At 40.6% G+C, this 21,596-nt stretch overlaps 1 protein-coding gene across 8 annotated transcripts in view; it reads left to right on the forward strand.

Annotated features, from left to right (window-relative positions):
- The window catches only part of apoba (apolipoprotein Ba), an 86,940-nt gene that overhangs the window by 5,520 nt on the left and 59,824 nt on the right, over positions 1-21,596 (forward strand). For 5 of the 8 annotated variants that reach the window (XR_005637303.1, XM_039785570.1, XM_039785571.1 and 2 more), the window contains exons 5-18: positions 8,104-8,251; positions 9,358-9,510; positions 14,936-15,060; positions 15,143-15,219; positions 15,324-15,780; positions 15,997-16,141; positions 16,235-16,381; positions 16,504-16,715; positions 17,227-17,434; positions 17,518-17,688; positions 17,821-18,024; positions 18,575-18,748; positions 18,860-19,065; positions 19,178-19,360. Coding sequence is in view for 7 of the 8 variants with exons in the window: in XM_039785570.1 (XP_039641504.1) it covers positions 8,104-8,251; positions 9,358-9,510; positions 14,936-15,060; positions 15,143-15,219; positions 15,324-15,780; positions 15,997-16,141; positions 16,235-16,381; positions 16,504-16,715; positions 17,227-17,434; positions 17,518-17,688; positions 17,821-18,024; positions 18,575-18,748; positions 18,860-19,065; positions 19,178-19,360 (2,610 nt within the window). In the remaining variant the exon portion in view is untranslated. The other 3 variants (XM_039785566.1, XM_039785567.1, XM_039785568.1) reach the window with 3 other exon arrangements.

Here is a 21,596-nt window from a genome sequence, read left to right on the forward strand (position 1 = left end):
CACAGACGCCAAGTATCCATCTTTTCTTATATAAATTGGACATAAGAATTTTAAGTTTTGTACTAGAATAATAATACCAATAGCTTTTTCAGTCCACTAGATGGTGCAGCTGAGTTTTTTGTCAAACAGTGAAATGTATCTTTTTAGAGAAAACAGATACTGTATTGACAACGTTTTCCTTTGTGGACACAATTTGAAGTTTGGGATGAAAGGTAATGAATTGCAGAATATTGTAATATGTTTAAAGTCACAATAATATCGTATCATGACATAAGTATCTTGATATTGTTGCATGGAGGGGCCTCTGGTGATTCCCACTCCTAGTTCTTTATGAGTTATTCTGCCTGTGGGAGGGTTCCAGTCACTTTACATCTTCATAGCTGCTGCTCACAGCAACAACCAGCCTCACCCTGCCTCAGCCTGTTGTTGCATTCCAAGAGCAAGATTAAAGGAAAGGCTGACTGTCTTCTTTGGATCTAGAAAGGTTAGAAGAAGTCTAAAACATCAACACAATTACCCTGTTCCTTTCATTTCAATGAATATGAATATTATTTGTGATTTATTTTAGTCTGGTTTATATGCAGTACTTCTAATTGCCCTCCAAACTAAGTAAGTTAGAAATGACTTATATTTTGGCTATACCTGGATTAAATGTTTTTTGGTTGATTGTAAAATTTGTTGCAAATATAAGGGTTAAATTCATGATTATATTAAAAAAAAATTGCATGTTTTATAGACTTTAATAAAGCATTTGATTCAAAATGGCATGATGGGCTTTTTCATAAACTAAAATTGAAAGCGGTGTAAGGGGTAAAGTTTATAACATTATTATTTAATAATACATGGAAAATAAATGTGCAGTAAAAATTGGCTCCAAATTGGCTCCAAAAGAACAGAATTCTTTAACAGGGCGTGGAGAGAAACATGGAGGTAGTTTGACTCCAACACTGTTTAACATTTACATTAAAGGAATACGCCACCGTTTGTTGAAATTGGGTTATTCACCGTCTCCTCTATATTTATATAGGTGGGCAAATGCATTTTTGTCTCAGTGCATGCATTGTCTTAGTCCGGCGGCGCTGCCGCTAGCTTAGCTTAGCGTAATGAATGGAATCCTTTGTTGCCGTTAGCATGTCGTGAGTAAAAGTGACTCCAACAACAACAAAAACAAAACCTAATTACTTGTTGTGGCCTGCGTATTCACAACGAATAAAAATAGCAATGCAGATTAAGACTAGACAATTTCCTAGGCAGATATTAACATGGGACTATATTGGGACTTCCGTAGGCTACAGCCGAAGCACTGCTACTCGGGCACAGAGATATCGGCAGCACGTGGGGCTCTGCGGCCGGCGCAAAGTCCCCGCAGATCTCAGTCAGGGCAGCAGCATTTGGTTGTCCACTAACCCAGAAACAGTGACTTTGCCGGCCGCAGAGCCCCGCGGGCTGCCGATATCTCTGTGCCCGAGTAGCAGTGCTTCGGCTGTAGCCTTCCACTAATAGATTTATTCCAGTTTCAGATTAATTTTATTTAAAAAGGGACAATGCACAAGTTAACATTAACCTTGTATATGAACAAGGAGAGATGCATTGTGCTAGGTTGTAGCACAAGTGCTATTTTCCACCCGTAGTCCCTTAACAGATCATTAACACAATAAAAATTCCATGCAAGTAAAATACAAAACATTAAAATATACAAATTTACAACCACAGTCACACCTAATTTACAATTAAAACTATCAAGTGCTCAATTGTTGGGCTAACGGTTCAAGAGAGATCGCAAATAGCATGGGAGATAGCGGGCATCCCTGTCGCGATCCCTGTGCAACAGGGAATAGCTGTGAGTGCAGGCCATTGTTTGAGACTATGCCTGTGGGATTTGCATATAAAGTACGTAACATGTCAATAAATTTGGCTTCCAAACCAAGCCTCTCCATTACTTACCACAAGTAGTTCCACTCTAGGTGGTCAGAAGCCTTTGTGATAAAACTGCTGCTGTTGTTGGATGGTTTTTGGCTTCTTCTATTACATGGAATAATCTGCGTATATTGTCTGCAGCGTGACGCTTTGGTATAAACCCTGATTGGACGGGGTGGACTAGCTTCTCAATAAAGCATTCTAGGCGTCACGCTAAGACTTTGGAATAGAGCTTAATATCTGTCCCAATGAGGCTGATGGGCCTGTAGTTTGAGCACTCCGTAGGATCTTTGCCCCTTTTGTGTATGACCGAAATTAGTGCAGTGTTGGTTTGTTGATGAAAGGTGCCCCTCTCTATGGCCGAGGTTAAAGTTTGTAAGCTGGTAGGTTGTATGTCAAAGTACTGTAGCAGAAGTTCTGATGGAATTCTGTCCAACCCCCGTGTTTTCCCTTTCTTCGCTGTTTTTAACGCTGATTTAAGTTCCTCTAATGTTATAGGTTGACCCAGTTGTTCTGCCTCCTCTGGGTCAAGAAGAGGCAGGTTTAGCTCTTTCAGGAACTTTAGTGTCGGATCCGGATTGCAGGAGGATTCATACAACTTTGAATAAAAGGATTGGAAAGTGGCGGTGATATCTTTAGGATTCGTTGAGATACCTCTGTCTGTGCGGATGCTGTTGATAGCAGCTCTGGATTCGCTTTGTTTTAATTTCAGAGCAAGCAATTTGCTTGGTTTGCAACAAATAGTAATTTTGCCTCACTCTGTGCTTTATGAATTCAGCTCTCCTTCTTAGCAAATCATTTAGCTCTGCTCAATTTGTGACTAAAAGAGTATTTGTAGAGTCAGAAAAACACGTCTTTAGAGACTGTTCTAACGATTTACAACGTTCTTCCAACTCCGCAATCCTTGCCTCTCTCTTTTTCTTCAAATTGACCGCAAAGATGTGAAATCTCTAATAAATCCTTTAGTGGCTTGCCAAATGTACGCCGGGTCCGAAACTGAATCAGTATTGATTGATATAAACTCCGCCAGCTTGGCTCTAAACTCTGTAACAAAAGCTGTGTTTTGGAGAAGGGAATTGTTAAATTGCCATCTCCTAGATCTTTCTCTAACATATCACAACGGAATGAGGTTATCAGCGCATTGTGATCAGACAGAATTGCTGGTTCTATTGCTAATGTGTATTGCTAAGCTCACTGGAGCACAAAATATAATCAATGCGAGAATGGGTGAGGTGACTTGTGGAAAAGAAGGTGTAATCCTTGCTAGTAGATTGTGCATCCTCCAGATTTAAACCAGGATAGATCCTCCATGATCTATCCTGGTTTAAATCTAGTACTGCATTCATGTCTCCCCCTATAATTAGTGAATATTCATTGAGAGAGAGCAATTCATTGGTTAGGCGTGGGAAGAAACTTTCATCATATGTAGCCTGTGCATATACCAAGACAAAGGCTATTTTCCTACTCCTTATCATTGTGCACATACAAGATATGCTGCCTGAAGAATATTTACTGCTTTTGTCTACGGTAAGCGCGGATTTCCGCCACAGCAGCACGATGGAGCCCTTGGTTTTGGTGTCGTCACCAGGTAAGGCAGCAACCTTAAAGTATTTATTTTGTAGACGACTTAAATCTCTTTTACGTAAGTGTGACTTTTGTATAAGTGCCACGTCTATGTTTTTCCTTCTTAAATAATCCAGGAATTTAGCTCGTTTGATCGGCCCGTTTAGCCCCCTGATGTTAACTGGAAGGATTGAAAGCTCAGCCATATTCAAAATTGAAATGCATACGTGTCTCGAGTACCCTACCGGGTTTGGTTAAAAAATCTGTAGCAAAGGTTGAACTCTTATCTCTGAGCGAGGTGTGACAAAAACATAAAAAATTTAATAAATCCCCCTAAATCCCTCCAACAGTTGGTTTCAAAACTTACATACAGCGTCCTCCACTCAAACTCTGTACAGTGGCCCAAATACCGTTAGTCCACAGGTGAGTCCTCCAGTCGCAGCCCTGGGTATCAAATCAAAGTTCCACGATCGCTCTCCAGTTCCTTGCGGCGTGGGAGGGTCCGCTCGTAATTCCAGCCAGAAAACACCGGGCTTCACAGCTGTGGCGAAGGCGAACTCTCTGCCCTCGCAGGTCGTTCCCAGGGCAGCGCTGCAGATGAATGAGTCCGAGTTGCGTTCAGTGTCAGCTCGTGTTGTATCCCTTCAGGCAGCCGAAGCCGCTGGATCTTGAGTAGTCAGACTGGTCCGGCTCACATACCATGCTTTCCTGCTTCTGAGGTTCTGCCCCGATGTATTGCTGTGGGGCATTCCAGAGAGAGCCGAAGTCCCGCCCTTCTACTTCCGATCCATGGGACCTTAATTCGGAAAAAATATGAACGAGAGTCAATGGAGAGATAATCATTATTTTTTGATCCCGTTTGAATTGAGCCATGGATTACAAATATGATGTTCGTCAATTTAAAACATTATTTTTCAACCGAAGAAAGTCTCAGTTTATTTATTGTACTGTTGAAGTATAAGACTGTGAAAATACGTAATTAGAAAGACTACACACTTCATGGATGACGTCTCGCTGAAGATGTCTGTGTGTATCGTACCGGGGATGTAATGTTACTCTAATGAGCAGAGGATCTTGCTTGTTCTTTTGCTTATCTGCTGAAAACACTTCACTGGATAAAACACAGCAGTTAAATAACGTTACAGGTGTTGTTTAACAGAGCTAAGCTAGCTAGCTAGCAAGCAAGCCGAGCATCAAGCTAGGTGAGGTAGATGTAGTAGGTGTAGTAGGTGTAGTAGATGTAGTACGGCTAACTGAGACTTTCTTCTGTTGAAAAATTGTCTTTTAAATTGACGAACATCATATTTTTAATCCATGGCTCAATTCAAATGGGATCAAAAAATAATTTGGTTCTCGCCGTTCACTACTGTTCATATTTTTTCTGAGTTAAGGTTCAATAAGGTCCACCGGAAGGGGCGTGACTTTGGCTCTCTATAGACGCGGGAAGTAGGGGTGTTGGAGGCATAGATAAAATAAATGAATGTCTTGTCCGTGCTGCTGGTCAATAGAGGTCGACGTATGCACCTGGCGGCCATCTTGCCACAGTCAGCTCGCTCACTCGTAACATTGTGTTTTAATGGTGCATGTACTTTTTAAATAACCATAACTTGCTCAATTTTCTACCGATTTTCAAACGGTTTGGTTTGCTATAAACGTCAGAGATGTAGTTATGACACTGCATACTTATAAATAATTATAACCATAACCATATGGAAATATGAAAATAACATTAAACAGAACAGATAGGTGCAATGAATATACACACGCACAAGGTATTTATGTTAAATCAAAATATAGGCTACTAAAACTCAGTCTATATACATACATACACACACTTTTATAATATGAATATTACTAATATAATAAAATAATTTTAATTATTACATGTTTATTTAAAAAAAGTTTAAACTATTATAAAAGTGACATTTATTTGCAATAAAAAAGTTTTCCCTTTACAAATATACATAAAGAAATGCTGCATGTTGAAATCCCCACCCTGTAGAGAGAACTACACTACTGTGGAGGTATACACATGGAGGATAGAGATAAAAAATTCAATTCAGTTTTATTTGTCTAGCGCCAATTCATAACAAAAGTTATCTCAGGACACTTTTCAAATAGAGCAGGTCTAGACCAAACTCCTTATAACATTATTTACAGAGACCCAACAGTGCCACCATGAGCAAGCAAGGAAAAACTGCCTGTTAAAAGGCAGAAACCTAGGACAGATCTAGGTGGGTGGTCTTGACCAGTTGGGGTGAGAGAGAGAGAGAGAGAGAGAGAGAGACAGACATGTGCACGGCAACAACAGTACTGGCAATGGCAGTCAAGCAGGACCATGGAAGGAGGCTCCACTAGGATCGATGAGAACCTGCAAGACGAGAAAGCACAAGCACTACGGGGAAGAAGTGAAGTTAGTAACATGCATTAATGGAACATGAATGTGTGCAGAGAGAGAGAGAGAGGAAGGGAGGAACTCAGTGCACCATGGGAAATCCCCCGATAGTCTAGGACTATAGCAGCATAACTAAGGGATGGTTCAGGACTCACCTGATCCAATCCTAACTATAAGCTTTATCAAAGAGGAACGTCTTAAGCCTACTCTCGAATGTGGAGAGGGTGTCTGCCTCCCGAACCACAACTGGAAGCTGGTTCCACAGGAGAGGAGCTTGGTAGCTGAAGGCTCTGGCTCCTGTTCTACTTTTAGAGACTATAGGACATAAGTAAAGACGTTTTGAGTGTCTAAAATGTGCTGTAATAAACAACACATTATATAACTTGCAGTAACAAAAACTAAAGTGACATTTAATCACATATTGATATATCAATCTTATACACCTTGAATTATTGTTGGTCAGTGATACACATACCTTTTGAAGATGAGCTGGAAAGTTGAAAATGGTTGGCACAACACAATCTTTAAGCCATTGACGTTCTGTCAAGGTCCTCACTCCTGAAGTGCTCACTGCAGAGCAGTGTCCGGTCAGAGGCAACAAAACCGTCCCTTCTTAGGGCAAGTTCCCACTGCCTCCTTATCTTTCCGATTTTGGGAAACCTTAAAAACGTGAGAAATGTACCCAGATATATAAATTATTGTCAACATTTCCAACCCTTTTTTCCTTCTTTCAACATTAACGGTAAGGACAAAAATACACACCTAAATTATCATATGTTTGGGGTAATTGTATGTATGCATGTGTGCATGTATGCATCATGTATGCATGTATGTACTTTAGAATAAGACAACCACACTAAATAAAAAGGTGTCCAAAAGAAACATTCCGCGATTGTGTAAACAAACTTCTAAAAAGCCTTGGGTCAACAACAATCTTGTAATACTATTATGTCATAGCCCCACTGTTCCTGTGTAACAGGACCTGTACTGTACATACATCCACTAAGTAACTAACGATTATCCCAAATATCATCATAATATTCGGACGCCCCGGACAGTAGGTAAAAAGTGGACATGTCCGGGCAAAAGAGGACGTTTGGTCACCCTATGCTATAGGCCTGTCTGAGACTTAGTTGTCAAGTGCAGTATATGTTGGCTTTTGCAGTTTGTGAAGTTGCAGCTGACTAAGTGGCTAATATTTTGCAACCTGCGCTCAACTGTGTTGTGTGATGGCATTGTTGTATCTTCAGTCAATCACGTTTCAGAATTACTATTGTGCTTTCTGCTTGGGTGATTTTTAGTGAATACTATATTGCCATAGTCTTGAGCCATACAATGCTTTGGTATGATTTAATTAATTGTAACACTGTCACGTGCTTCTCCTTTTTTGAACATTTGGAAGATAACACGAAACCATGGATGTGCCTATTGGCCGCACAAAACACATTGCAACTGCATCCTCTCTCTCTCTCTCTCCATCTGTATACTCTGGCTCAAATGAATAAGGCGGTCATCCAATTAGGCTATAATAACCTCATCCACATTGTCAAAATCATTAAAATATTGAGCCATGGCACTGAAAATTGTTTAAATAGCAACACAAACCTATAATTTCTGTAGCCTACTCCAAAACAACAAACTACCGCTACGCCTTTTACCCGACTCACTTTCCACACACCACACCGCTGTCTTTGGAATAGAAGTCACCTTGTGAGATCCATAAATCCATAATGTTGTCAGACACTTTTAATAATCTGAGCCTGTCAGTGGCAAAAACAATAACTTTTAGTGGGCAAATATCGAAGGTGCACAATTGCGCGACAAGGTTACATTGTAGCTCTGTTCGTGCCAGCCCATCACTTTGTTCTCTCTCAATACTAGAACAATTTCAAAGATTTTTGGTCACATCAGTCTATTATACACAAATGCATGGGGAAATGGGGTCCAGGTTGAAAAAACAACACAAAATTACCATATAAGGCTACATTCAGAATGTAGAAAGAGACCCAAATCTGAATAACCTCACTCATAACACAACCAGCCTCGGCCACAGAGTATGAATGTGTACGAATGGTGAATGGTTCCTGTACTATGTTAAAGTGCTTTGAGTAGTGTTAAGACTAGAAAAGCCCTATATACACAGTCTATTTACATTCTTCTCGTATAGACATAGTGTTAGCCTATACTGAGTTAACTAGCTGAATTGCTCTGTACTTTTCTTTACACAGGCACCTTCTTAGGTTCACTGTGGAAGGAGGTACCAGTGTTCAGCTTTTCCCCGAGACAGACGAGCCAGTCAACATCCTTAACATTAAAAGAGGAATTGTTTCAGCACTCAATGTGCCCGTCATGGAGGATGAACAGAACAGCCTCATGGTTGGTATCTTCTCACAACTCTAAAAATGCACAATTATGGCATTAGGGTCTTTAGACAACCCGGTCTCATGCCAGGTCATTAAATAGTCACGTTATTTTGATTTATTGATACGTTTACAGGTCACAATTTTGACGTTTATTAAGTGTACACGCCATGAATTTTGAACGTGTAGTCTACAGGTCACGCTTTTCAAAACTGCTCTGGGGGATGCAACAACGGGGAAATGAGGCGCCACACGCCAGCCGCAAGAACAGGACGGACTGCCACATGTGGGACGCGATCCCCGGGCACATCCCCAGGCGCAGGGGCACACAACAACGGGGAAACGAAACACCACACGCCGGCCACAACAACAGGACGGGTCGCCACTCGCGGGACACGATCCCCGGGCGCAGGGGCAGACAACAACAGGGAAAAGAAACGCCACAACAATAGGACGGTTATGGTTAGAAAAAGAAGAACGTGGAAAGGAACTGTCACACGCGGGACACGCCGACAACAGCGGGACGGTTGTGGTTTGGAAGAGAATAACGAGGAAAGGAACTGCAACACGCGGGACGCGATCCCCGGTCTCCGGTCTCCGGTCTCCAGGGTGAAAGTCCTGTGTTGTATGACCCATCCACCACCCCGACCAACCTCCTTGCACGGACTTTCGCACTGTCAATACAACTCGCTACTGTCATCGTTCTGTGATCACGAAATATGCTTCCCATTGAAATACATTGCTTTAAAATTCGTAATCACCACAAAAAAAACCCGACATTATCGTGTCCTGTCCACAACTCAATAGATTCAATAACGTGACCATATCATGAACTGCCATGAGACCGGGCTGCTTTAGATGAAGACACATTATATTTGATATAAATTGCATTGGGTAAAGTAAGTTGCTAAAGCAGCAATTGAGCATACAGTACATATGTACTGTAAAGGGAGCAGACAAAGAACATGAAAGAAAATTAAATGGCAGGAAAAATAAAGATCACATTCAGGTGAAAGTTTATTTTTTTAAATACACTTGCGCTTGCATGACGCTTTGTCTCCTGTATTTTAAAGCTAATATTCATGAGCTAAATCCCTCATTATCTGTTTTTTTCTTTTTCAGAGCACAGTGCATGGTCAATGTTTAACAGACTACCTGGTCCATGCCAGGAAGGATATCGCCACAGATGTGACACTGTCCAGAGATCTGTCCCAGTGTGACCAGTTTTACAGCAGGAAACTAGTCAACAGCCCCCTGGCCCTGCTGCAAAAACTGGTGAGATATTAGTACCTGCAGCTTCTGACTGGATACTGTCTTTAATATACTCTTTATATTATGTTGGTCTATACTGTACACGCATCTTTTGCACGTCTATTCATCCTGGGAGAGGGATTCCCCAGTTAAATGAGTTTGTTTGGGGAGTTTTTCCTTTTTCAAAAGCAAAGGGTTCGAAAAGGACAGAGGTTGTCATATGCTGTACAGATTGTTATGCCCCCTGAGGCAAATTTGTTATTTGTCATATTGGGCTATACAAACAAATTGACTTGAATTTACTTAATACTATTGTATTGTGTGATGAAGGCTTTGGTAAAATATGACATATTCTCATAAAAAAAGTGATTGCTTTGAGAAAAGTTCTACAAAGACAATATTACTTTATTGAGCCAGTTGTCATATTGTTTCTGTAGAACTTCTCTAAAGGGAGAATTCTCTTTGCTTTCTCCTATGTTGCTAAAGGTCAAAGGTCAATTGACTCCAATAAATGTTCATAGACTTCAGGAGAGGGGAAGGTGGTGAACAACCTCTTGAAATTGCCAGGGAACCAGTTGATAATATAAAGGTTTTATTTAGTTTAGTTTATTTTCATTTCTTGGCACTATTATCTCTGCCAACCATAAAGCTATATTGTGCAACTATTTTATATTAATGAACGTCTGTTACATTCAAGCCATTGCCAAATGAGTTGATACAAAGCTAATTAGGCCTATCAGCTCCACATAACGCTCTCGGCATTCCTCAGTATGGCTATGTTTACAAAATGGTGTCGTCTGGTGACTTTCGCGCACGCAGAAGCTCAAGTAATGCATTTCATCATTTTTTAATCCTCCTGTTAGCAACTGCGTGGAGGAAAGGTGGGGATGGTGTGCGATCACCGAAAGCTTGCGTCATGTCGATGAACAGACAGTGTTGTTGTGATTACTTAGAATCCCTCATGGGGGCGACGAAACTACGCACTATAGCGTTAAATAGGAAAGTAATATTTACACAATCTTAAAGCGCCCATATTATACTCATTTTCAGGTTCATAATTGTATTTTAAGGTTGTACCAGAATAGGTTTACATGGTTTAATTTTCAAAAAACACCATAGTTTTGTTGTACTGCACAGCTCTCTCTACCTGCTGTAGATCCTCTTTTCACCTGGTTTCTGTTTTAGCTACAGAGTGAGACCTCTTTTCATCTTCTTCTTCTGTACTATCTTTGATTGCACTCGCACATGCTCAGTAGCTCAGATGTAGATCATGTCAGCTAGCTAGCTCCATAGAAGTAAAAGACAGGCTGTTTCTTCAACTTCAGTCAGTTACAAGGCAGGATTAGCTGGGAGACTTCTAAATGAGGGCGCACATGTAAGTAGTTCTTTTGTAGATTATGGTGAACTTGTGTGTGTTGTAGCAGTGCTTTGCTATTGAGAACGAGGTACCATGCTAGTGTTAGCATTAGCGTTAGCATGCTAATGCTAACGCTACGAGCTAACGGTTGTGGTTAGCCAGCTCATTTCGGATTGTGACGTCACAGTCCGAGCCGATTTTGAACAGCTCACTAGGAGACTGAAGGCAGGACACATTCAGAAACCGTATCTCACTCAAAACAGCATGGATGGATTTTTTTCAAAGTTTGTATGTGTGTGGAAGCACCAGAGACACAAAAGAACACCCCAAATACCAGAAAAAGTGTTTTTTTCATAATATGGGCACTTTAAAGTAGGCTCATCAGAGATTACACTGTATCTGTGTCTCTGTTTCCCAACCGGAAGAGGCAAATGCCCGCCCACCAAGAGCCTGGTTCTGTCTGACATTTCTGCCTTTTAAAAGGAAGTTTTTCCTTGCCTTTTCCATTGCACTAAATGCTTTCTCTTGGGGAATTGAATTGTGTCTCTGTAAATTACAGAGTGTGTTCTACCTACTTTATATATACAGTACAGGCCAAAAGTTTGGACACACCTTCTCATTCAATGCGTTTCCTTTATTTTCATGATATTTACATTGTAGATTCTCACTGAAGGCATCAAAACTATGAATGAACACATGTGGAATTATGTACTTAACAAAAAAGTGTGAAATAACTGAAAAATGTGTCTTATATTCTAGTTTCTTCAAAGTAGCCACCCTTTGCTCTGATTACTGCTTTGCACACTCTTGGCATTCTGTTGATGAGCTTCAAGAGGTAGTTACCTGAAATGGTTTTCCAACAGTCTTGAAGGAGTTCCCAGAGATGCTTAGCACTTGTTGGCCCTTTTGCCTTAACTCTGCGGTCCAGCTCACCCCAAACCATCTTGATTGGGTTCAGGTCCAGTGACTGTGGAGGCCAGGTCATCTGGCGCAGAACTCCATCACTCTCCTTCTTGGTCAAATAGCCCTTACACAGCCTGGAGGTGTGTTTGGGGTCATTGTCCTGTTGGAAAAATAAATGATGGTCCAACTAAACGCAAACCGGATGGGATGGCAAGTTGCTGCAGGATGCTGTGGTAGCCATGCTGGTTCAGTATGCCTTCAATTTTGAATAAATCCCCAACAGTGTCACCAGCAAAGCACCCCTACACCATCACACCTCCTCCTCCATGCTTCACGGTGGGAACCAGGCATGTAGAATCCATCCGTTCACCTTTTCTGCTTCGCACAAAGACACGGCGGTTGGAACCAAAATCTCAAATTTGGACTCATCAGACCAAAGCACAGATTTCCACTGGTCTATTGTCCATTCCTTGTGTTTCTTGTCCCAAACAAATCTCTTCTACTTGTTGCCTCTCCTTAGCAGTGGTTTCCTAGCAGCTATTTGACCATGAAGGCCTGATTCGCGCGGTCTCCTCTTAACAGTTGTTCTAGAGATGTGTCTGCTGCTAGAACTCTGTGTGGCATTCATCTGGTCTCTAATCTGAGCTGCTGTTAACTTGCGATTTCTGAGGCTGGTGACTCGGATGAACTTATCCTCAGCAGCAGAGGTGACTCTTGGTCTTCCTTTCCTGGGGCGGTCCTCATGTGAGCCAGTTTCGTTGTAGCGCTTGATGGTTTTTGCGACTGCACTTGGGGACACATTCAAAGTTTTTGCAATTTTCCGGACTGATTGACCTTCATTTGTTAAAGTAATGATGGCCACTCGTTTCTCTTTACTTAGCTGATTGGTTCTTGCCATAATATGAATTCTAACAGTTGTCCAATAGGGCTGTCAGCTGTGTATCAACCTGACTTCTGCACAACACAACCGATGCAATTACCAATGTAATAAGTAGGAAAGGGTTTGATAATAACCATATGTATATCTGGGTAATGGTAATATAGTTATATTAATATTGTAATAACATGGTAATAATGGGGTAATGTATGTTGATGTTTTCACAGTATTATATGCTACTATCAGCGCAATACCTTCCAAATTAGATAAAACTTCTTGGAATTTAATTATTCTGGTAGCTTCTGTGTAACTTCCATGAATCAGTGCCGCAAAATGCAAAACTGACTGTTTCTATTGTATTACATGGTAATATTAGTAATATTACTTTGGTAATTACATGTTATTACCTATATATTACCTCTTTATTATCTCACTGTTACCCTACTATTACCATCTTATTACCGAACCGTAATATGCAGTGGTACCCATAATTCCATATGTGTTCATTCATAGTTTTGATGCCTTCAGTGAGAATCTACAATGTAAATAGTCATGAAAATAAAGAAAACGCATTGAATGAGAATTATTCTTGTTGAGGAAGCTCAAAGAGTTTGTAGTTCCAAAGGACACCGTTGTCCAGTCTTTTTGAGGTCATAGTTTGTTTTGGTAATTTGACTCTTGAATTATAAACCTTTTGGCTTTTGTTTTTATGGTATTTTCTCTCTATTTTAATTTAATAGATTAAGATATAAGTACGCTGTGTTGAATGTTTTTCTTCTTTTCCTGCTATATGAGCTCACTAAGGCAAGTTCCTAATGTTGTAATTGTTGTAATGGCAATAACTCATATTAATTTTCATATTGATGTACAATATGTTTCTTTGTTTATGTATGCACCAACCACCAAAGTAATTTCCTTGCAAGTGTAACTTACTTAGGCAATAAACCCTTTTCTAATTCTGATTCTCAACTTAACGATTACACTTCTGATACATTAAGATGGAGTTTGGCATCTAAGTCAAATGAAAATTCCTCTGAACTACCAATCATTTTACTTGAAGTGGTTTACATTTACATTTTACAATGACTTATAAGGTCAAGTATAATATTCTATAATTGCTGGTCACCTCGTTTCTATAATGCATTATAAACACATTTATAATGAGTTTATAATCTGCTTATAGCAATGTATGAGTATAGTTATAAGCACTTGTACATAATCATAATGCTTTATAACAATAATTATAACACATTATAAACCATTTTATTTTGACTTATAAGGTCAAGTATCATAATATTCATAATTGCTCATCTTTCCCTGACTACATTTTCTTCTCAGCATCAAAGTGTATTATAATTATCATTTTAATACATCATAATCCTTTTATAATGCATAATAAGCACTGCTGTAAGGTATAATGTGATTATAAGTTACTGTAAGTGGTCATTGGGTGCTTTAAGTACTATAATAAAATTCCTGAATTAGTGAAATGTCCATCATTCAGTTGTTCTTTACCAAAAAGTTGTTTCAAATTGGAGTAATCAATTTCTGTTATGACCAGTTAAACATATAAATACATTTTACAAAGTTTTCTGTGTTCTACTTGCATGGATTTAAAAATATGATTTTTAGTTTACTTAAAGCACCCAAGGCCACTTAGAGTAACATAATCAAATTATAAAACATTACCCTTATAGCAGTGATTATTCATTATAAAATGATTTTAATATATTAAAATTATGAGAATTATAATACACTATATCCTGGAAAGAAAATGGTAGTCAGTGAATGATGAGCAATTATAGAATATTATACTTGACCTTATAAGTCATACAATGCTTAATAATGTGTTACGATTATAGTTATAAAGCATTATTATTATTCCTGAGTGCTTATAACTATACTTATACATCACTATAAACAGATTAATAACTCATAAATGTGTTTAAAATGCATTATAGACACAAAGTGACCAGCAATTTTTTTTGTATGATACTTGACCTTTTAAGTCATTATAAAAATGCTTTATAATGTGTTTATTATAGATAAAAAGCATCATGATGATTTATGAGTGCTTGTAACTATACTTATAGCGTGTTATAAGCAGATTATAACATGTTATAACTGTTTATAATGCATTATAAAGACAGGCTTCATGAAAGTGTTACCATATTCTGTCAGTTTAAAATATATCTAGACATTTTGGTGCATAAGTTGCCAAAAAGATTTTATAATATGAAGCCTATATAAAGTCCAAACTGTCTTGTGACCTGTCTTGTAACACACAAGCATTGTGGATGTATTTTTTACAGCATGGCCCCATGTCTAAACTGATTACAAGCACTCAAGACTGCAACTACCAGTTTGATAACAAGGGAAAGCACATCACAGCAGCCATGTGCACAGAAAAACACATCTACCTGCCATTTTCCCATGAGTAAGTCATCATCTGAGTGCATATGTATGCATATATAGTGCACTGTTGTGCATTTTGCATCACCTTCTAATCTGCCTTGCAGGGGCAATGGAATATCATCTGTGGTGACCCAGGATCTCAGCTTTCAAAGCTCCAAAAGAATCAGCAACAAAGCTTTTGGTGAGTGATCATTTCCAACATGTCTGCTGTGACTGCCATCTATAGTTTTAGTTCATTTCTCTTAGTAGGAAATTCCAAAATGAATGTGAAATGTTTATACACAGATGTGAACCCCAGCCAGAGCAAACCACTCTACTTTGAAGACCCTGATGATAAAGCTCCAATACAGACGAAGGACGCTGTTCTGGGCACCCTACAGGAGCTTGTGGCTCTGGCAGGCACAGACCATGGTCAAAAGAGGACTAGCCTTTTCCATAAGCTGGTGTCCAGCCTGCGCGTCCTAAGGAACGAGACCCTAAGCCAGATAGTCACTGAGATGTTAGATATGTCAGGCTGGCTCACCTGGCAGGCCCTGTTTCAGTGTGGAACCACAGAGTGTACCAGCGCCATCCTCCACACTATCAGGAGCTTTGATGGGTTGTCACCAGAGGCGGACGCTCTAGTCTATGGGCTGAGTCTACAGGCTGACCCTGATGCCACACGTGTCAGAGATATGCTCAGCATGGCTCAGTATAAACAGAGCAGGGCAATTATGTATGCTCTAGCCAACACAGTCAAGAAGTAAGCAAAATAGTATTTAATGCTTTAAAAAACTGATAGTTATGACAAAAAAATCTTTTTTAAATATTACTACATATTTATTTTTAGAAATGTAAAAGACGTGCAATTTTCATAAAGCAAAGCAGGGCATAAAATTTCATGTTACTGCTACTAGAGGGAAACACTCACTCAAATTGTACTTTTTAACAAATTCTCTGTCTCTGGCACCTGGCACAGGTTCTATAAATCAGAAGTTACTCCAGTGGTCACAGATGTGTCAAAGTTCATGGAAACACTCTTAAATGACTGCACAGGAGAAATCTTTGACAATGACTCTGACTTTCCCACTGACCCCGAAGACATGTCCTTCCTTGTACTAAGGGTACTAATCATTCAAGCATCTAATTGACTGTATTTGTGGATTGAGCTAGCTCTTTATGGGTGCACTCCCCCAAAAATTTTTTCTAATCTCCAGGTTGTTGGTGTCATGGGTCAAGCTATGCAAGCTGTCAGCCCCAGTCTGATTTCCTCCATTTTGCGTTGTGCTAGGAAAACAAACATTCCATTATCAAACCAAAAAGCAGCTATACAGGCCTTTAGGTTGATGGATATTAATGATGAGGTACAACTACTTTTACACTAACACATCAAGAACACATTGTGATCGTAAGGTCACCACAGCATATGTCGTGGGATTTAACTGACAAAAATTCACGTTGTAATTTAACATTTGGTCAACCACAGGTCAGAAACATTTTCATGGAGGTGTACAAGGATGCTAAGAGCCCTGTTGACAAACGTGTAGCAGCCTACCTGATTCTGATGAAGAACCCAGATCAAGCCCTGGTTAGAGACATTCTGTACAATTTGGAGAATGTGAGGGACGAGCAGCTCAAAAGCTTTGTGGTTTCCCACCTGAGAAACATCCGCAACTCCGGCGAGCCACAAATGCATCAGTAAGTAATTGATCAGCAATATTAGCTAGTTAAATAACTATGCAATAATATTTATAGCTTCTTAGCACATGCAAATGTCTACTGTTATGATAATTATCGAAATAAATCTTTATTATATAAATAAAATTTGACTGTATGCTAAAAAAACAACAGAATAGAATAGAATTCCTTTATTGTCATTGCACAAGGAAATTTGCTGTGCAAATTCCACCCATGCTTACGTGCTCACACACTGCATCCACACATACTGTACATGCACTGGCCATTCAGAAAAATACAATAATAAGAATAAAAAGGAGTATTAAAAACAGTGGCATATCATAAACAATGTTGTACATTGTGCCAAATGCTATTTACACAATTTAAATATATTATTTCATGTTATATAATTATTGCACATTTTCTAGATCAGTTCAAACTTTATGGGGCATGGAAAATGAAATGGACAGAATTCTAAAATGTTGGCACTGTTGTCATTTTACTACAACATTCTTTATTCTCCTTACTAAAGACTCAGAGAGTACATTGAGTTGGCCTTGAAAGATCAGCTATCACCCGCAAACAAGGTATTTGATGGCATGTCAAGCAACTACAAAATAGACTCTCCCTTGGGCTCAGTGCAAAGTAACATAATCTTTGGTGCTACGGACACCTTACCTAAGGAGGTGATGCTGGAGACCACTTTAAAGGTTTTTGACTACAACTATGACATATTTGAGGTATGTTTTCAATAGCATTCTGTATAAAAACACACAATTAGCCTCGTAAAGATATTTAAACATTCCAAATCTTCCCCTTCAAGGTTGGTGTTGAGGGAACAGGATTTGAACCAACAATTGACGCTCTCTTTGGAGAGAATGGTTTCTTCCCTGACTCCATCTCCAAAGTCATGTACTGGGCAGGGGACAAAGCCAAGATGTTCAGAGAGGTTTTGGATAGAATGGCCCCCGAAAGAGACAGAATGAAGAGACAGGTGAAATGATTTTTGGACACATAATACATATTGTGCTTGTCAACATACCACATGAATACAACCCTGCCTGTACTTGGTATGAAAGGTGCATGCATGGCCAGAAACTAATGCATACACCTGTAATATCTCCAGGTCCCACAGGATCTTCTGAAAGATCTCACAAACAGCGTTGAGAAGCTCATGGATGACGCACGTTTCTCTTCAGCCCCTGAAGCCATTGCCTATCTCCGGCTTCTAGGAGCTGAGATAGGATACATCAAGACCAGCGACATGAAAAAGATGTCTGAGACTCTGTCCATATACTACAATGTTTTCATCAGGGTCCTACCTGTCAAGGTCAGATGTGTTGTTTCCTAAGATCATTTTTTTAAGAGAACAAAACACATGCATTTTTACATTCACAAAACAGGCCATGTATTGACACACACCAGTCTTCCTCAGGGTGGCAGGTTTATCGACAAGGCATTCTACTTTAGTTGATTATAGTCTGATAGTCTTCCTCCAGCACATCTGATTGATTTTTTTAACCTACTCAGAAGAAGCTCAGTCCGTGGAGACTTAGCTTGGAAACCGAAGGGTCACCAGTTCAAGTCCCACCTACGAATAAAGGTGGAGAGGTGTCATTTCACCTCTGAACCCATGGTGTGGTATCTAGGAGAAATATGTGAAGAGATGCATTTCAACTGCCTTATGTAACATTGCCTTGTGAAGTAAGAGTGATTGTGTTCCAGAACAACCTTTCACTTATTCTTGGCCTGATTTTATATACAGTAGCAGTTTACAAAAAGCCACAATTTGATAGTTGATTTCCATGATGTCACTAGCCAAAGAGATTTTTGACTCAACTTATACATATCATACAACCTGTTTGTTTTCTTTCCAACAGGCCTATTTTGCATTGATATCTAGCACTGAAAATGAAGTCTTTGGCCACTACATCTTCATGGAGAATGCCTTCTCTTTACCCACTGCCTCTGGCTTTCCTCTAAAGTTCTCACTGGCTGGTGTGTTTGCACCTGGTGCCAAAGGAGGCCTGACTTACTCACCTGCTAACACAATGGTAAGTTAGCTCCTTTTCATCTTAGTTTATATGTAAAATAAAATAATATTTGTACATGTTTGTCCCCTGTGAATTGCTGTTTACAACTATTCTGTTGTATCCTCCTTGTAGACTGACTTGTCCTTCATGCCTTCAGTTGGGCTAGAATTTATCACCCAAATGGGTGTGCACATTCCAGACTATGTGGAGGCTGGGCTTGAGATGCACACTAACATGTACCATGAGAGTTCCCTCAATGCTAAGATCACCATGAGCAGAAACCAGATGAGGCTGTCCATCCCTGCCCCTAAGTCAAACACTCAGTTTTTCAGCATTAGGTCAGTGGCACCTATCAGTATAGTCAGATAAAACAAAACACTTTCAGTGGTTGCCACTATGTCATGTTGTTCTCTCTTGCCTCTTCTCCTTTCTCTCTTTTTAAAAATACAGCAACAAGCTGCTATCAGTGTCCTCTGGTCAAACAAAAATAGTGCCATCCCTGGTGGAGGACCGGACTGACTCAACTGACTGCCAGCCCCTTTTCTATGGTCTGAAATTATGCACAATAGCACGTTACTCCAATGCTACTTCAATGGACCAGGCCCCATATTACCCCCTGACCGGAGAAAGCAGGTAAGAGGCCACTTTAGCAAATGTAACTTGAAACCCATTGGCCTTTTTGATCTGAGTTTTAGATTAGATTATATAGACTTTATTGATCCCAAATGGAAATTTCAATGCTACAGCAGCAAAATATAAGACACACAGCACACATACAGAATATACAAGAAATAATATGGTAGAATACAACAACTATTCCAAAATAAAGATAAAAAATACAACGGAAAGAATGTACAAATGTATATACAAATAAAAATGTACAACCTACTTAAATAGTATTTAAAAAGATATAAGTATAACCTATGTTTGTGCAAGTTGCACTTAGTGCAGTATTGTGATGTGTATGCGTCTTATCTAACACTCAGTGACGAAGTCTTAAAAAGTTGTATTGCCTGTGGTAGGAATGATTTCTTGTAGCGGTCAGTGAGACACCGAAGCTGTTGGAGCCTCTTGGAGAAAGTGCTCTGCTGTTGGATCAGTGTGGGGTGGAGAGGGGGTTATCCATGATAGATAACAGTTTGTTCAGTGACCTCCTCTCCACGACCGCTTCAAATGTCTTCTGTTTGCAGCCAATAATGGAGCCAGCCTTCCTGATCATTTTGTTCATTCTGTTTGTGTCGCTGGCTCCAATGCTGCTGCCCCAACAGATGGCGGAGAAGAACAAAGCTGGCCACAACAGCCTGGTAGAATATTTCCAACATTCCGCTGCACAATTGAAGGATATCAGCTTCCTCAGGAAATAGGCTGCTCATCCACTTCTTGTAAGCAGCAGTGCTGATGATTTTCCAGTTCAGCCTGTTGTCGATGTTAACATCCAGGTATCTGTACTCCTCAACCATGTCCACATCTCCACCCAGAATGCAAAGGGGCTGCAGAGCCGTTACCTTCCTCCTGAAGTCAATAACCATCTCTCTGGTCTTATCCACATTCAGCAACAGGTGATTCTTACCAGCCTAGTCCACAAAGTTGTCAACCAGCACTCTGTGCTCCTCCTCCTGTCCATCCGTTATACACCCAACAACTGCAGAGTCATCAGAAAATTTCTGTAAGTGACAGGACTCTGAGTTGTACTGGAAGTCTGTGGTGTCTAAAGGCCTTTTTATGGTTGTGCATCGAATTGGCGGCGCACCCCCGCAAACCCCTCTGCATCGACACCAGACCCTACGCTGTAGCCTGATGTGCACCTCTTGAAAAATGTAACTACACGTCGCAGCCACGCACGTCGCTAGGCCGTGACTTGGTAGTGTTGCATTTCCCCTGACTCGTTTCCTGGTTCTCCTTCTCCATAAACAACATGAAATCAAGGAGAGGGTTAACTTTTCCTGCTACAGATTTCCCACCGTGGTCAGAAAACCAGGGGAGACACTTTGTTTCTCTCACTATGACTCTAAAGTCGGTACTCACTCCGAAGCTAATCACCGTCACTCTCTCACTTCTCCCTCACTCTATCACCCACTCCCCAAACACACATACCGGCTCGACGCACACACCAGCGCACAAGTATAAACATCAGGCCACTTACGTAGGCTACGGCGAAAGCTCTGCGTGGAGCCTCCGCGCAACCATAAAAAGGCCTTTAGGTGAACAGAAAAGGATCCCCTGTACCACTCACTCACCACATCAGACAGAACACTGTCCAGACGGACAAACTGTGGTCTGCCTGTCAGTGATCCAGGAGACTGTGGACACGCCAACACCCATCAGCTGCAGCTTCTCACCTAGTAGCAGTGGCTGGATGGTGTTGAATGCACTGGAGAAATCAAATGTGATTCTCACAGTGCTGCCACTGCAATCCAGATGCAAATGAGCTCGCTGCAGCAAATAGATGACAGCATCGTCCACTCTCAGACCAGGCTGGTAGACAAACTGTAGCGGGTCCAGAGAAGATCTCACGTCTTCCATAGCAGCGGCACCTTCTTCAGGCTCAGGTTGAAGAGATGCTGCAGAACTGCAGACAGCAGGCTGGGCAGGTCTTCAGGACCCTGCGGCTGATGCTGTCAGCCTTGCTTTGGTGAGCCTCTCCAGCTGTCTCCTCACCTGGCCAGGTGTGATTATAAAGCAGGGGGGCGGTGGGAGAGCCAGTGAGAAGGTGTGGGGGGTTGGGGATGTGAAATAGGTGGCAGGGGATGGCTGTTTGCTAAACCTGTCAAGTGAGATCTTGAGTTAGTCCCATGGTCTGCAAGCTTGCAATGTTTCCGGCTCTGAGTCTGCGGGTCGGGAAGTTCCTACCTGTCTCGGACTGTCTCTC

This window comes from Perca fluviatilis, chromosome 20, assembly GCF_010015445.1.
Source record: "Perca fluviatilis chromosome 20, GENO_Pfluv_1.0, whole genome shotgun sequence".
In the NCBI taxonomy this organism is placed as follows: domain Eukaryota; kingdom Metazoa; phylum Chordata; class Actinopteri; order Perciformes; family Percidae; genus Perca; species Perca fluviatilis.